Genomic DNA, 15,298 nt, shown 5'->3' with positions numbered 1-15,298 from the left:
GATAACCAGCTATCATGCTATGAGTATATACATCATGCCTATAAACGCTTGCTTTGAAACATAGAAACAAATAGACGCATGTGTCTAACGAAAAATAAGAGCATTAGAAATTTAATAAACTGGTATCAAATCATAAAGAACAGACTTCGAAACAAGAGCAGGCTAATTCGCAATCAAAATTGTGACTGAGTAAACCTCCTCCGTCGCGGCGGCGGACTCAAACTCGAACTCAATATATTGCCAACCCCCGTCGACGACCTCGTCTGTCGCCCAGTACGAGGGACATTCTTCTTCACCCAGCCTGGTCCACGGGGAAGGCCCTGTGATTTCGCGAAATCCTCATCACTGCCTTCATCTGGTGATTCGAGCGGACTAGAAACGGTCAGGTCGACCATGGGGATTGTGTGGTCTTGGGATTCTTCTTCCTGCTGGTGAAAATCTGGGTGGCTGCTGTTGTCGGCTGAGTGTTGGTATGCATCGTCTTCGTCGTCATTATCATTGTCGAGTTCGATGTCTGCATTGTCGTTGATGTCTTGATGAGAGTCGAAGTCAAGAGTGGAAACGAAAGGGGAAGGAGATTTTGGTTTTTCATTATTGCTGTTTTTGCCCTTGTCGTTATCATTCTTCTGATTATCTCTCTTTGGGCTCGATCCAGTATCTGCTCGCTGCTGATCTTGCTCAGGCTGTTTCTCCTTTACAGCAGATGTGTCATTCTTTGTAGCAGTGGACACATGTCCTTTAGCAGACGAATTATTACTACTCGACTGACTGACTGGAGGCAAAGATGCAGCTGACTCCTCAGGGTGAGCCGTAGACTTCGGCTGCTGGCTCGCAGCCTCCGCCTCCATCTTAATCGGCGGAAACTCCTTCTGCGTTGGCGCAGTAGATGCCCACAGAACTTCAATATCCGGAAAATCGGGATCAGATGCGTCGCTCAGATTATCGTCGAGCCAGCTCAAACCAAGATCGGATTTGGTATTGCTACCCTTCTTTTCAATTGGCTTAGGTGTGTATTGGGAGCCTTTATTGGCTTTTTGGTTGCTTTTTAGCATGTTGGTAGAAGAAGGTATATGATCCTCTCGTTTTGATAGACTTGAACGAGTAGGAGGGTCTTGTTGAGCAGAGGGCAGGTTCTTGCACTTAGCTTTAGCTTTACCATTCTTTGTGGCTGCTGCGTCTCGTTCATAGAATGGATTGAGAACAGTGGAATATGCGTCGGAATAGTCGGACAATGGATCGTCAAGGTCGCTCCCATTGTCGAGGGCTACAGGATCAGTGAATGATCGACTGCCAGCTCGTACTGTAGTGCTCAAAAATGATTTGTCGGCTCCTCTTTCGCTTGGTTTGACTCTTTGTCCTGGCTCCTCTTTCACGACTCGTGGAGAAGCATGTCCAGAGGGTGGCACACCTGGTGCTCCTGATAGGGCGTTTGACTTTCCTTCTGCCATAGAGCTGGCCATAGCATGCGCAGCCACATCGTTGTTGTGCCTCTTTGCTGTAGCATCATTTCGGGGTAAGGATACGCCATCGTCCGAGTCGTCACCAGCTTGGCTCCCCGCATTGAACTCGCTATGATCATTCATAACAAAATCATCATCAACGTCCATCTGAAGTCCGGCATCATCCATATCCATTGCCATATTGTCTCCTTCATCCATCGCCTGACTTTCATCAGGGGCATCGTGTTGAGATCCATTCTCAGGATCCTCGCCGTCCTGCTCCTCAGGTCCAATATCGGGGGGACTCGACGCAAATTCACTATTCGAGCCCGAGACCTTAGAATCTGCAACATTCGCGTCACTCTGCATATCTATAGCAGAATCTTTGGGTTTATCGAGCCGTTCTAATATCGGATCCCGTCCAAGCTCGGAGTCGATCGCAGAACGAAAACCCACGTCGTGAACCATGTGAGTAATCTCAAGTCGCGTTTGTGAAGAAACAGCCACAGGAGGAAGGGATGGCAATTCATCATCAGCTTCGGCTGCAGTCACGTCTTCGTCGTCGTTTTCGCCTCCGTCTACGCATGCTGCTTTGTTACCAGCGAAATTGACAGGAACGGATGGAGTAGAAGGAGGATGTATTAATCTATTAAAAACAAGGAATCCCATTTGTGAGCCTAGGTATAGCGAATACATGATGGACGGGCCTGTCATGTTAGGGTAATAGCAAGAAAAGGTGTCGCTATGATAACACCTTCTCGGAGAAAAAAGAAAGGTAATAGGAAAAGAGTAAAAAAGAAATCAATTAACTGACAGGCTTGTTTCGTTCTGATCGCCATTCGCCAAACTCTCCTCCTTTTGGCTCTGATCAGAAGTCTTAACAACAGCCGCCTGGATCATCTTCGGTTCTATTAGATCCGTAAACGACACGCTTCGAATCCCGTCATCCTCGACTTCGTCGTTGTCATCGTTGGGCATCTCGAATCCGGAGTATGTACGTACGCCGTCTCCGTCCACCACGACCTGGTTACGAACTTCTCGATAGCGCTTCGCGAGTAGAAGGTCTAGAGTACCGTTATCATGGATTTTGTGCACCTTCGCAACTTTGTAGTCAGATATTTTTGGTTGCCAGTTAGTCGCCTTTGACATATCTAGATGCTTGAAAGCAATGATGGAGCCGACTGTTACTTTATCTTCAGTCTGGATAGGCAAGGCGTCAGGATCGCTTGGTAGTTCGGGTAGGTCGTCTGCTGCATCCTCTTTTGAAGTGTTCGCCTGATCCTTCTTTTCTGTTATTGTAGGTTGATCATCGTAGTTCAACGTGACACCCCCGTCTGCATCCTGATAGCTATCGTAAGCGTCCTCTTCCTGCCAGTCACGTTGTTTGCGTTTCTTGTTCTTTTTACCGCCGTTCTTGCGTTGCCGAATATGGTAACATGCATCATGATCCCATCGTTGTTTAAAAGGGAATGGAGGAGCCGTGAGTTCAATGTCATCATAGACACATTCCGTTGCGCTGAGGACAATCTTCTGTTGCCAGCTCTCATCAATATTATCCTTCTCAACTCCATTCTCAACAGGTGCTTCCGCGGGTTTCTCAGGTGCAGTGTGCTCTATGCGCGATTCATCCAGCTTAGTACGTAGAGTATCTTCATCTTCTTTATTCTTGGGCGTCCGAACACCCAATGACCCAAAGAGGAGACGTTTGGTGCTCGAGAGATCAAGCTTCCTTCTTTTGGCTTCATTTGGACTTGTCTTGGTTTCCTCATCGACCCCATTCTTTTCAGGAGATGCTACTGGTAAAGCTTTCGCAGCCGCCGGGCCCTCTTTGACTTTTTCCACTGACTCTTGGTTATCGACTTTCTCTTTTCCATTCCTGTACCGTGGTGGGATGTTCTCCTTCTCAGAATGACCATCAACGTCAACTCCACCCGACGCCAAGTACCGAAGCAACTGCTGTCTCTTAATTTCGATTTCCGATTGCTCTTTTGGCCTCGTTTCACGCTTATCCACCCCAAGATCTGTCACTTCCGTGAGCGGTCTCTTGCCATGTGTCGCCTCCCAGTTTCTCAGGTCGTTGAAATTGGCTTCTGGTGGTAACTCTCCAAGGCTTTTCAGCTTCTGCAGCCGGGACCGAAGTTTCTTGCGACGGTTGCTATTCCTAGTTTTCCTGGAACCTTCGCCGGGTGGAGTAAATACGATTGCTTTTGACTTTTGCTGTTCCGGAGCTTCTTCGTCTTCTGACTCAAACTCAGACTCTTCGGAAATGGATGACTCATCGCTCATGTCGGCGCCAGAATCTTCGGCAGAAAAGTCTTCGTCGCTTGACTCATCACCTGACTCTATACTACTGTCAGGGGTATTACTGGAGACTGCAGAGCTTGCATGAGACAGCTTGTCTGATCCTGAGTCATTTCCCTCCGACAACCGGCTTGTGAGATTCGATATATCGGCCTCGAAATGGACACTCTTGGTCGACTTTGCAGAAGCTTCGCCATCCTGTCCTCGAGCGAGATTTGTACGTGGTGTAGATACAACCGACAGACGTGCCGGGCTGCTGGTAGGTAGTAAATCTCGATGCGCCATCCGCGACATACGACCTGCACGGGTTGCACGAAATCGTTGGAAATCGGGGCTCTCAAGGAGCGCTTCGGCTTCGGCATTTGCTTCGGCCCATAACGACTTTATTTCCGCGTCTAGCTCATCGGCCTCCTCATAATCCATATCATCATCGTCGTCGTCGTCGCCATCGCCATCGTCAAAAAGATTTGTACGATGTCTGATAACCGTTCCCTGATCGGAGGCAGCATCATACGGCGTCAAGCGATTCTCATATGGCCCCGCTGTGAATGTTTGAAGTTCATCATTACCATCTTCATCCTGAAGATTACCAGTCCAGCTTGACAGTGTTGTCCTCCGTCTTTTCCGTGGCGGGATTCTAATTGGAGGTCTGGAAGAGTAAGACCTCTGAAGGTAAGGCCTCCCAAACGGTACCCCGTCAATCAACCGTCTACCATCTGTTGAGACTTGAAGACGGCCTGAAAGTCTTCGTGCGCGAATATCATCCACGCTTAGGGAGCGAATCCTAGAATAAACAAGTCAGGAAATAGAACCATCACGTCTCATGACCGGACTGGTGTGTAACTTACACAACCTCATCACCATCCCTCAATAAACCATTTACATTCATGAAATGTAAACACTCAAACCCATTAACTTCAACAACATAATCTTCCAAACCCCACTGACCGCCAAGGTCTTCGTTCTCCCCTACTGAGCCCACGGAAGTTTCGAGAGGTACGACTTCATTGACATCCTCTAGTAACTGGGCGACGGTGCATCCTCCATTACCATATGCCGTGTTTGGTTGTCGTGTTGAAGTAACGGCGGAAGATGTGGTATCAATCAGATGCGAACTGCTTTGAGAGCGGACGGTCCATAGTATGCGCGTCGCGGGGAGGCCGTGTCGGAGAATATTGAGTTGTAGACGCATGGTTGATTCGTTCGATCGCTTGTCTGCGTCGAAATAGTCTCTGGCAACGACTCACTTAGTCATTTGACTCCAGCTCCTCAGATCGACTAGACAGAAAGCGCGAGCAGAAGGTTCGTAGTCCGTCAGCCTTGTCGCTTTGCTGCCTTATACATGCGCAAACGCTGACAACACCAGAAGTCAAACACCGCAAAACAAGCAAATGTAAATTGAATTTTGATTCGTATTACGGCATATTCTCAATGTCAAGAATATGGTAATACTACGAGTGTTCGTTTCGTGTCTCGCCATGAGCGTCTCGCGGAAGTGGGTTTTTTCTGCGGAGTTGCGGGTTTAGGCGCCAAAGTCGAAGCTTGGTGATTGGCTGGGATATGCCAGTTTGGAGTTCGGTCGATGGTAGACTCGAGGCTTGCTCGATTAGGAAATCATAGATGATAACGTAGAGATTTATGGTTTCAAGCTTTTGGATAATTTCTAGAAGAATATTGGATTGATATATGCTATTGTCATGACAAACTCCATAAATATGCAATGCGTATCAATATAGTCCCAAAACACCCAACAAGGAAGAAGTATGAGAAGAGTATAAACTCCAAAGTTATGAGAAGTGGAGACTTTTTTGGGTATGATTCAAGGCTATGAAGGATTATTACCCTGTGTCTGACTCGAATTCGGCACTGGTCGTCGATTAGGTATGCCCGTACTTATTACTCGACGAGGTTGAGGTGTTTGTGAGGTTGGGAATGTTGGGAATGTTTGCGGTGGTTGTTGAGAGTGCTGCTGTGTTCCACTTGCTGGGTTATCATTATATGTGCTGTTGTTGTTCGGATTAGTCTGTGTCTGATCAGACGTTTTACCTTCAAAAACGCTATCTGCATATGATATAGGTCGTAATCGGGGTGATTGGGGTAGCATATCGATGGATTCGGAGGAGTCACGGGAAAACGAGCGCGTAATTTCTCCTCCATCTTCGTCCCCTTCGTGATTGAAGTGGTGATCATCCTCATTATGACCGTTATGGGAATCAGGGAATGGCATTTTGGTGTCACCTGAAATATTACGGTTTCCTTGGAAAGCCGGTGCAGGGGTGTGATGATATTCTCCGCGTGGGCCATCAATGGGACTGATCAGTTCGGCCATTGCGTCCTCGTAACTTGGTGGCGCATCGTCGTCTCCGACATTGTTGACGTGAGAGTCTAGTTCGGCTGGTTGATTGGTAGATGGTCGGGGCGGTTGTGGTGGAGGGTTATCATCATCGTATTTCGATTTTTGCTCCAATTGAGTCTCTCTCAATTTCATGTTGGCGGTCATGGCTTCTAGGAGTTCTGGTGGTGGACGAATACCAGAGTATACTTTTACGGCCAGTCGTAGAGGTACAACGATGATTTGAGGCTGTTTTCTCCGGTTAGTTGACAGTTATCCCGTAGTTGGACGAGATCCTTACCATCGTTCTTCCTGCAGGTCCATGTGATAAGCCCACCCGTACTTCAAGCTCATAATGCCGAGAAATATTGCACGTCTCAAATGTGGGCGCAACGTTCGGCGGCAATGGGAGTTGATTCCATAGGCTTGCGTCAACCGCCCACTCTTTTCCCATTGGATCCGATGCTGGGCCAATGAGTACATTCATATTGCTGCGACTTATTATCAGAGTGCTAAGCGGCTCTGTACGCACGAGCTCATGGGCTCTGATATTAGTATAACTAATCAGTTCAATCTGAAGTAGTTGAAGAAACATCGGTTCCGTGGTAGGAGATTTCTTAGTGACGATGATCCGTAACGGTATAGGTTGATTGCAGGTCAGAATTGGTGGATTGGGTAATCTTGCGTCGACGGACACTCGTACGGGATCCGCGGTCGACAGGGGAACAAGAGGCGTAGATGATTGTTTGCGAAAGAGTCCACCCTTTTTCACAGCTGGTGGGAATCCTGTTCGCATGAATTCGTGCTGGCGTCTGGCGTAGGTCTCTTCATTTGGGTTACCGTTCCTTGGAGGCTCAATGGGGAGGAAATTGAATCCTGCAATCTGTGCAACCTTTAGTAGTTAAACATATGGAAGCCACTTGTTTTACCCACCGATCGAATGTTCTCCTTGAAGAACTGAGGCCGAACAACAGTTGTTTTCACATAATATTTGATCTCTGCTTCGCCCGGAAAAGTACTCAATGAAGGAGGTAAGGTCTTTTTGACATGTGCATAGGTATCTCGTGCCACTTCGACTCGCAAACCGACCATACTGAGATTTGTCATCATCGAATTCTGATTGCTGCAGGCATTGTTGAACGGGAACTGCAAAGCTTGTCATCAGCGGCGTCCTCCATCAGAAATGTTTTGTCGAATATACCTTGAATTCAAACGGATATTCATAAACACCGGGTGCCAACGTAAAAGCAGCATTGGGAGAGCTATGTTGAGCGATATCCGGGCTTGGAAAGACTGCTTTGACTTTGTATAATATCTACACATATTTGAATATTAGTAACTAGACCTCTAAACTAATAAGAATAACCAACCTTATGGACTTCTATCTCAGTTTTCTTCTTGTTCTGGTCATTGCGCGGAGCCGACAATCGCGTCCGACTTTCTCCTTCAAGCTTGACATGTATCGCGCTAATAGCGGTATCGGTATGTAGCTGCAATATCACTCGTCCAGTGATATGATCTAGGTTCGTGAAATGACTATGCGGTTTGTCCAGTTTGATGGTTGCTGCCATTGTTCAAACGTACGGTATGGCGAACGGCAAGCGGCGGAGGGGTGAGGAATGAAGGAATAAAACAGCGTCTGGGCATCACATCTGATAGTTCAGAAAAGACAAGCAAATATATACAAGAAAAGTCGTTGTAGCCTAGTTTCCAGTCGAATTAGCTCTAGTAGTAGTGTCTAGCTGATGGTGAATTGACACTTATTGACAAGGGTAAGTTTGGATGAATGACGTTTTGTTGTTTTTTGGCTGGGTGGATGCTCCGCGGGGCCGGAGTCATGCCGATTTGGACGTCTCGCTGATGTCCGCAACACTACTACCATAATATACATGCATTTCGTAGCTGCTTTCTATATATTGTCTAGTTGTGATTGGTATGTGGCTTCGCTCCTGGATCATGCAGGTTTGGGAGCAGCAGCGGTAGGTTCGACTAACGTATTGGATGATGGTTATGTTGTTGCCTTGATGCCTGCAATCTAAGCCACTCTATAAGATACCCCTGAGTAACTGAGTTTGACCTGGATGAGGCTGACGACTTGCTATACGGTCTCAATTCTTGTTTTGAGCTCAATTGACCTGCATGCAATATATACAAGATTCTGATATGTGATGAATAATATACATGTGTTGTACAGATGCGTTATAGACCCTCCTTTGCCAACATATCTATAACGAGTTAGCAGTCAATCCACTGTGAAGAAACAGATCTCCACAAACCTGCAATATCTAGATAGAAAGCAATGGCATTGAATCTGATAAAATGTCAGCCCAGTTACATCACTCGGGAGATGATACTCACTTCCTCTTATTCCCTGTCAACTCACCCAGCATCCACTGGATGCGATTGGACCAGTTTATCAAGTCCAGATGACTCACACCCACAAGCGTACCTTTATAGCCCGAGTCACCGCCCCATTTACTGCTAGCAACACTGACGAGGCCGTCATTAGGACCTTCGACCTCTTCCAGTATGCGATGAAACGGTCGGAAGATGTTGAACAGGCCTGGTTGGAACATTGCGCCGTAGGAGAAGTACCTGATAAATTAGTCACTTCCATGTTTGCCAACATAGACGAACATACCGGACATCCTCGACATCTGGCACATTAGGGTTGAACTCGTCCGCGAGATATTTCCGTGTTAATTGGTTGAATGCCTGTGCTTCGGAAGTTATCCGGTCGACAGATTTTGAGAGCTTGCGCAGTCGAGTTACTTGACTCGTTAGTGGTTAGCCAGATATTGCAGTTCGTTAGGTAACGAACAAATAATACGTACCATGGGCGTCAACTCGCTCCATGAAGTGGTCGGCAATCACGGATCCTTCAGAACATGAGTATTTAGCAGATACAACAAGACAAGTATCTCACCTCGATGCGGGGTAGCAATGGTTGTCAAAGACCGGACTTTGAATTCTGTCGGCCTCAGTCTGCTCACCATATACCGGGAGTCGAGCCCTCTGGTTGATCAGTATTTCACTATGTCTCGGAAGGAGGTTGACTCACCCCTGTACACAAGTCAGCAAAATCCATGAAGTGAAAAATATCCATACTCACCATACTATGTCTGTATGACATTCAAGTTTAGCCAAGTTCACCATCCATAGAGATCAAACTTACGCAATGATATTCACATCCTGCCCGTTGGCCTCCGCAGCAATATCCTCAACCAAAGCCTCGGCTCGCTTCTCAATTGAGCCATAAGGCGGCACAGTCGTCGTAATCACCTTGATCCCTTTCATATTCAAGGCATTCTTGATACCATGCCAATACTCAATCGGCGGGAGAAGGTCTCCCGCGAGTTTGAGTTCGGCGAACCCTAACAAACCATGGGCAAGGACAATTGCATTTTTGGGACGTTCTACCTTTGTTAGTATTATTTAGGTAGAGAAAGGTTAAGGGGAATACCGTAGTCTTCTTGTATATGGGCGAATTTGTCCTCAATTAATTGACCCAAGCTGGAGAAGCGCGGGTCAGTCTTATCGCCGCGGACATGTTTGGGATACGATGTAGAAAAGGTGCGGACAGAGAGTCTCAGTGCAGTACTCAATCTGGCTGGGTTATAGGCTGCCCTCATAGCAACCACGGTGGTCTCAGTGTTGGCTGATACTTTTGTAGTTCCAGTCTTTTGGAAGGAACTGGTCAATGTTGCCCTGGTGCCTGATCCATAAGGTGTCAATCCACTTGTCGGATTAATAAACGACGGTCTCCGATTGGCTGAATGGAGAGCTCTCTCATTACGACGTCATTGCATGCCTTAACAAGTAACCATACAAACAAGGCATCGATAACCCTAAGCATTACTTGTTAAAAGACGTTTACATCGTCAGTTCATAGATCAATCATTCATCAGCAATTCCTCTACTGTTGTCAAATAGACAGTGCCATTGGACCAGGCTGACATAGACTGGTCATGATTCGAGTACCCCGCTTGCACTCTTTTAACGTCTATACTCGAACTAGTCCCCCGTTACCCAATCGCCGTTTAGGAAGTCGTCATCATCCCGCTGTCTACGCGGCCCCTCTCTTCTTGTCCTCAACGGCATCCTATTCAACACGTTCTTCGTCCTGCTGTAAGTGTAGGCCACGCTGCTGTCTATCAGGAAAAGGGACTTGCCGTTGTTGTCGTTCGTCATCGTCATTATCAACATCATCGTGGATATCCCGCTACAATACATCTACACAACTGTTCAATAACAACTCAACCCGGCAATTCTCAACGTCAATCACAATGGCTACAGAATACAAACTCAAAGACATCAAGTCCCTTCGGGACATCCCAAACCTGGAAAAAGTCGAATCCGAGGTGGAAGGTGTGCAGGATGGAAAGGTGCTTGTTGTCAGGCTAGACGATAAGTTTCATGCTATCAGTCCACGGTGCACTCATTACGGTGCACCATTAAAGTTGGGTGTTGTTGCACCAGATGGTCGAATTACATGTCCCTGGCATGGAGGTGCGTTCATCCTTACTATCAGTATTAGATGATAGGAAGTACTGATGGATATAGCCTGCTTCACCGTCGCGACTGGTGAAATCGAAGATGCACCTGCACCAAACCGTCTAAACACATTCGAAGTCTACGAAAAGGAGGGCGCAGTATACATAAAGGGTGAAGAAGGTGCTATTAAAACAGGACAACGAGACCCCAACCTCAAATGCTCAGCTTCTACCGATGAGAAAGTCGTCGTTGTCGGAGGGTAAGTCATTCCCCCTGAAGATCTGCACCAAATACTAAAAAACAAACAGTGGAAGCGGTTCCTTTGGCACAGTCCAGACACTTCGTGAACTCAACTTCAAAGGCAGCGTAACCCTAATCACCAAAGAACCCAACCTCCCCTTGGACCGCACCAAGCTATCCAAAGCATTGATCGCAGATGCATCCAAGATTGAGATTCGTCCTGCAGAATGGTACTCCAACGCCGGTATTGACATTGTCCACGACGAAGTCACCGGCGTTGATTTCAATGCAAAGTCCGTGACCACCCACTCCGGAAAGACATACCCATACACCAAACTCGTTTTGGCCACAGGCGGTGTTCCTCGCTCGCTACCATTAGAAGGATTCAAAGATCTAGGGAATATCTTCCGACTCCGTTTTGTTACAGACGTACAAAACATTCTCGGCGCATTGGGCGAAGAAAAGAAGAAAGTAGTGATTATCGGCAGTTCATTCATCGGCATGGAAATCGGTAATGCACTCTCCAAAAACCACGAAGTCAGCATCGTGGGCATGGAAAAGGCACCCCTTGAAAGAGTGATGGGCGAACAAGTCGGCAAAATCTTCCAGGGTCTCCTCGAAAAATCTGGCGTGAAATTCTACATGAATGCAAGCGTCGACAAGGCTACCCCTTCCCCTGCCAGTCCCGATAAAGTCGGCGCCGTCCATCTCAAGGACGGCACCGTCCTACACGCGGATGTAGTCATACTCGGCATCGGTGTGAAACCCGCCACAGACTTTCTAGCCAACAACCCATCCCTCCCCCTGGAAAAGGACGGCTCAATCCGGACCGACGAAACCTTCTCCGTCCCCTCGTTAAACGGAGACGTCTATGCAATCGGCGACATAGCAACATATACCTACCACGGCCCCGGTTCCGAGCCCGAAACAGGCTCTCCGGTACGCATTGAGCATTGGAATGTAGCTCAAAACGCCGGTCGAGCCGTAGCACGCTCAATCGTCAATAAACCCTCTAGCCCACGCAAACAACACAAAGCCTTCATTCCGGTCTTCTGGTCCGCCCTAGGCCAACAATTACGCTACTGCGGCAACACCATGGCCTCAAATGGATTCGACTCGTTGGTACTTAAGGGGGAGCCTGAGAACGCCAAGTTTGCGGCGTATTATGCAAAGGGGGATACGATTGTAGCTGTTGCGACGATGGGGATGGATCCGATTATGGTGAAAGCGGCGGAGTTGATGAGGAGGGGGAATATGCCGAAAAAGGCGGAGATTGAGCGTGGTGTCGATTTATTGAAGGTTGATGTGCCGGGGAGGGTGGTTATTTAAATTGATTAGTCTATGATAAGGATGCTTAAATTGGTAATTGGTCATATATATATATTTCCTCCCACCATACAGACATATAGATATAAACATAAAGTAAAGAACGATAAGGGGTATCACCAACTGAAAACCACAATATAAACAAGGAAATAATAACGACTGTATAAACACGACCTAGAGAGAGAAATCACTCTTTCAAACTCTCATCCAACAACTCCCTATCCAAAACATCAGCATGAATAACCACATTCTTCGCCGGAAGAGCAGTCGAAGATACGAAACCAGGTATAGGCCCTTTCTGATTAATTCCAAAGCCTCGCATTACCGGTTTTGAGTGTGGACGTGTTTTGGTTTGCGTTGTTGTGGTGGAAGTAGTGGCAGTATCGGATGATGATATACTCGCTGCATCTGATTGCTGAGCTTGGTGGATGAGATGGTGACTATTCGTCCAGCTTGAAAATGATGATGATGATGATGATGATGATGTAGCTGGGGTAGGCGCAATGCCCCATTTACCCATAACCCATCCTCCGACTTTGCGGGTTATTGTTGTTGGTTTTGTGTTGGTCGGGATTGGGGTGGATGCAGTGTTCGATGGTGGAGTGTTTGTAGTCTCTGGATTGATAGCAGAAATACTACTCTTTGCTGCTACGCGAGCAAGTAAGGAATGCGATGATTTCTGTTGACTGCTTGTCGAGAGAATAGTTGTTTTATCGGCTGTGATATTTGTAGTCGATATGACAGGAGATGAAATCTCAGTTGCGACTGTGACGACGCGCTGCGGCGGGCGACGAGGGAGGAAGTATCTCGATTCAAAACCGGCAAGTAACTGGGAAGGTCGATCACGGAGGGTATGGATATCCATGCCAGAGACAGAGAGAAGACTCTCGTAAGATGCCGATTTGCGTAATGTATGATGCTGTTGCATTGGATCGAAGGTGGTCTCATCGAATACGTTATTAATAATGGACGGACCTGGTGCGTCTCCTGTTTGTTCCTCTTTCGCGGGCTGGTTATCAGATTTATCGGTGACATCCTCCTGTTCTTCAGGTATGGCAGGAGGAAGCCACATCTCATCACTAGTCTTTGTAGGTTGCTCAAAAATATCCTCATCACCATCAAGCATATCAAACTTGTCGTTCTCACCGAAATCAGAGTCACCTGCGAGAGACATCCCACTAGGCATGGAAAACGACCGCGAAGAAGCATCTGACATGCGCTTACCCCTCCACATTGGTCGTTTCGGTGACATTAACATAGCAGGACTTTCCGGACTGGATGGTCTTGACAATTCGCTTTGATCGACAACATCAAAAATTGAAGACGGCTGATACGCCGAAATTGGAGAACTGGCCAGTGACGATACTCCAGATGGATGAACAGAATACCGCTGTGATGACGACGGAGGAATTGAGACGGACGTCTGGGACATGATTGTCGATACAGAAGATGATGAGGGATGTGCATGGTGATATGATGAAGGCGATCTAGGACTATGCATTCCCGACGCCATTAAAGGAGGTCGTCTCTTCTTCGCACGCCGTATAGGTTGTTTCTCTTTCTTGGAACTGACCGACGACGAAGGCGAATGATAATGATGATGGACATGAAACTCCTGAGAAATCGGACGAGACTCCTTTGCATTGAGTTCTTGATCCAGCCGCGACGCGTTCTGTTGCGGTTGCTCCGAATCGTTTTCAACAGGTTGATGATGATGATGATGCAGAATCTGCTCCCGCAGGTTCTCAACTTCCTGATTCGAACTCTCCAATAACTCCCGCAACTCGACAATACCCATCTGCAAATTCGCGTTATCCTGAAGTATATCACGCACAAACTTGGATACAACCGGCGTCGTCGCATTGCGATTACTATTACGATCCATAACCGCCGACGCAGCAGCAGCACCCTTGAGTCGACCAGCAGCACTATCCAACTCCCTCTCAACAGCGCGTCTCCGTTCCATACGCTCAATGATCTGCGCATGTTCCTCCCTCTCCATCCTCGCCTCATACTCAAGCCGATCTAACTGATCCTGTAGATCTCTCAACGTCGTCTCGGCCTTCTTCCACCTCTGCACCGCCGATTTTTCGTCTTCTTGCGTCAGGATGAGCTGTTGCTGTAATTCCATCTGCTCCGCCTCCATGGCATTCAACTGAATCTCCAAATCTGCCGCCCGCGCCGCCGAAGCCGCCAACGCTCTCATTTCGAGTTGAGCTTGCTGCAACCGATCAGCCAGAGATCTAATCTCGTTGTCCGAGGTAGCAACGGCATTGTTGAGTGTTTCCAGCTGTTCAAGTAAGTGACGATTCTCCTCGACTATGCGCGCATTCGCAGATTGGATTTCTCGCTTGTCGCGTTCTAGTCGCTCCATTTCGAGGAGCATGCGGTTTCGGTCTGCTTCGGCGTCGGAGACGTACGTCTCGTGCCGTTGGAGGAGGGCCTGGAGGGAGAAGGTTAGCGACATCTTTTATTTCTCAACCATAGATGCGATCGAGCTGGAAATCGACAACGGTGTAATATTGTTTGAAGCAAAAGCAGAAAAAGTCGGCATACCTGCCCCAATCTCGCCGCGGTCTCTAAATCCTTCTCCAAATCGCCCAAAGCCACATTGTTATGCTTGAGGTATGCACAATCCCGTCTACCACAGCAGCACTGCAGTGTATCAGAGATAGGACTACCAGTATTCCTGGTAGAATAAGGAATAATCACATTCCCACCCGCAAGTCTGTTGGGTGTAGGTGGAATGTGCGTGGAGGTAATAGTAGTAAGATTTGCGGTCAGATGATTAGTGCGAGTAGCACTAGTTCGGCCATGCTGCATCCCCTCATCTGCTTGGTCACTGTTGTTGGCATTCTTGTTGTCGTGGTTCTGCAGGTCCATCATGGAGACCCTGTATGTCGTGTCTCCTTTTCTTGACCTTCCCCTCTTCTGTATCCCCTCGAGATTGAACTACGAGGGGACTTAGATTGTTCCTCTTCTTTCTTTCCTTCAGGTCACTTCATCCGTATAACACAGTTGATCTGGCGAACAGCGGAAATTAAACTCCAAGAACGAGTTAGCACAGTCAAGAATGTGGAATGTAACACCTTTTTTAGTGAAATTTTAGTAAAAATACCATCTGATACCAGAAATCAGACCAAATTCACGGGGCTGGGCCTGTACC

At 47.5% G+C, this 15,298-nt stretch overlaps 5 protein-coding genes across 5 annotated transcripts, besides 2 other annotated features; 1 reads left to right on the top strand and 4 right to left on the bottom strand.

The window, feature by feature from the left end:
- Positions 1 to 103: 103 nt before the first annotated feature.
- On the bottom strand, positions 104 to 4,932 carry TSTA_006690 (uncharacterized protein; the record flags this gene model as incomplete). Its single annotated transcript, XM_002488259.1, has 3 exons — positions 104 to 2,085; positions 2,254 to 4,524; positions 4,589 to 4,932. 3 exons carry the CDS (start codon positions 4,930 to 4,932, stop codon positions 174 to 176), a joined length of 4,527 nt encoding a protein of 1,508 aa, XP_002488304.1. The 3' UTR covers positions 104 to 173.
- Positions 4,165 to 4,199: a microsatellite.
- A 462-nt stretch (positions 4,933 to 5,394) lies between the features above and the next one.
- Positions 5,395 to 7,713, bottom strand: TSTA_006680 (arrestin (or S-antigen) domain protein). Its single transcript, XM_002488258.1, has 5 exons — positions 7,443 to 7,713; positions 7,274 to 7,387; positions 7,006 to 7,218; positions 6,374 to 6,955; positions 5,395 to 6,321 (listed from the first exon to the last, which is right to left on the bottom strand). Exons 1-5 carry the CDS (start codon positions 7,641 to 7,643, stop codon positions 5,566 to 5,568), a joined length of 1,866 nt encoding a protein of 621 aa, XP_002488303.1. The 5' UTR covers positions 7,644 to 7,713; the 3' UTR covers positions 5,395 to 5,565.
- Positions 7,714 to 8,271: 558 nt separating this feature from the next.
- On the bottom strand, positions 8,272 to 9,704 carry TSTA_006670 (triacylglycerol lipase, putative; the record flags this gene model as incomplete). Its single annotated transcript, XM_002488257.1, has 8 exons — positions 8,272 to 8,297; positions 8,349 to 8,383; positions 8,431 to 8,667; positions 8,714 to 8,843; positions 8,907 to 8,951; positions 8,999 to 9,087; positions 9,248 to 9,488; positions 9,536 to 9,704. The coding sequence occupies 8 exons, from the start codon at positions 9,702 to 9,704 to the stop codon at positions 8,272 to 8,274; spliced, it is 972 nt and encodes a 323-aa protein (XP_002488302.1).
- A 654-nt stretch (positions 9,705 to 10,358) lies between these two features.
- TSTA_006660 (AIF-like mitochondrial oxidoreductase (Nfrl), putative) lies at positions 10,359 to 12,399 on the top strand (the record flags this gene model as incomplete). Its single annotated transcript, XM_002488256.1, has 3 exons — positions 10,359 to 10,581; positions 10,636 to 10,825; positions 10,875 to 12,399. 3 exons carry the CDS (start codon positions 10,359 to 10,361, stop codon positions 12,133 to 12,135), a joined length of 1,674 nt encoding a protein of 557 aa, XP_002488301.1. The 3' UTR covers positions 12,136 to 12,399.
- TSTA_006650 (uncharacterized protein) lies at positions 12,320 to 15,015 on the bottom strand (the record flags this gene model as incomplete). Its single annotated transcript, XM_002488255.1, has 2 exons — positions 12,320 to 14,575; positions 14,689 to 15,015. The coding sequence occupies 2 exons, from the start codon at positions 15,013 to 15,015 to the stop codon at positions 12,320 to 12,322; spliced, it is 2,583 nt and encodes an 860-aa protein (XP_002488300.1).
- Positions 12,592 to 12,618: a microsatellite.
- Positions 15,016 to 15,298: the final 283 nt, after the last annotated feature.

The sequence above is a fragment of the Talaromyces stipitatus genome, genomic scaffold (assembly GCF_000003125.1).
Source record: "Talaromyces stipitatus ATCC 10500 scf_1105507295517 genomic scaffold, whole genome shotgun sequence".
Classification (NCBI taxonomy): Eukaryota; Fungi; Ascomycota; class Eurotiomycetes; order Eurotiales; family Trichocomaceae; genus Talaromyces; species Talaromyces stipitatus.
This window is presented reverse-complemented; position numbering and strand designations above follow the sequence as displayed.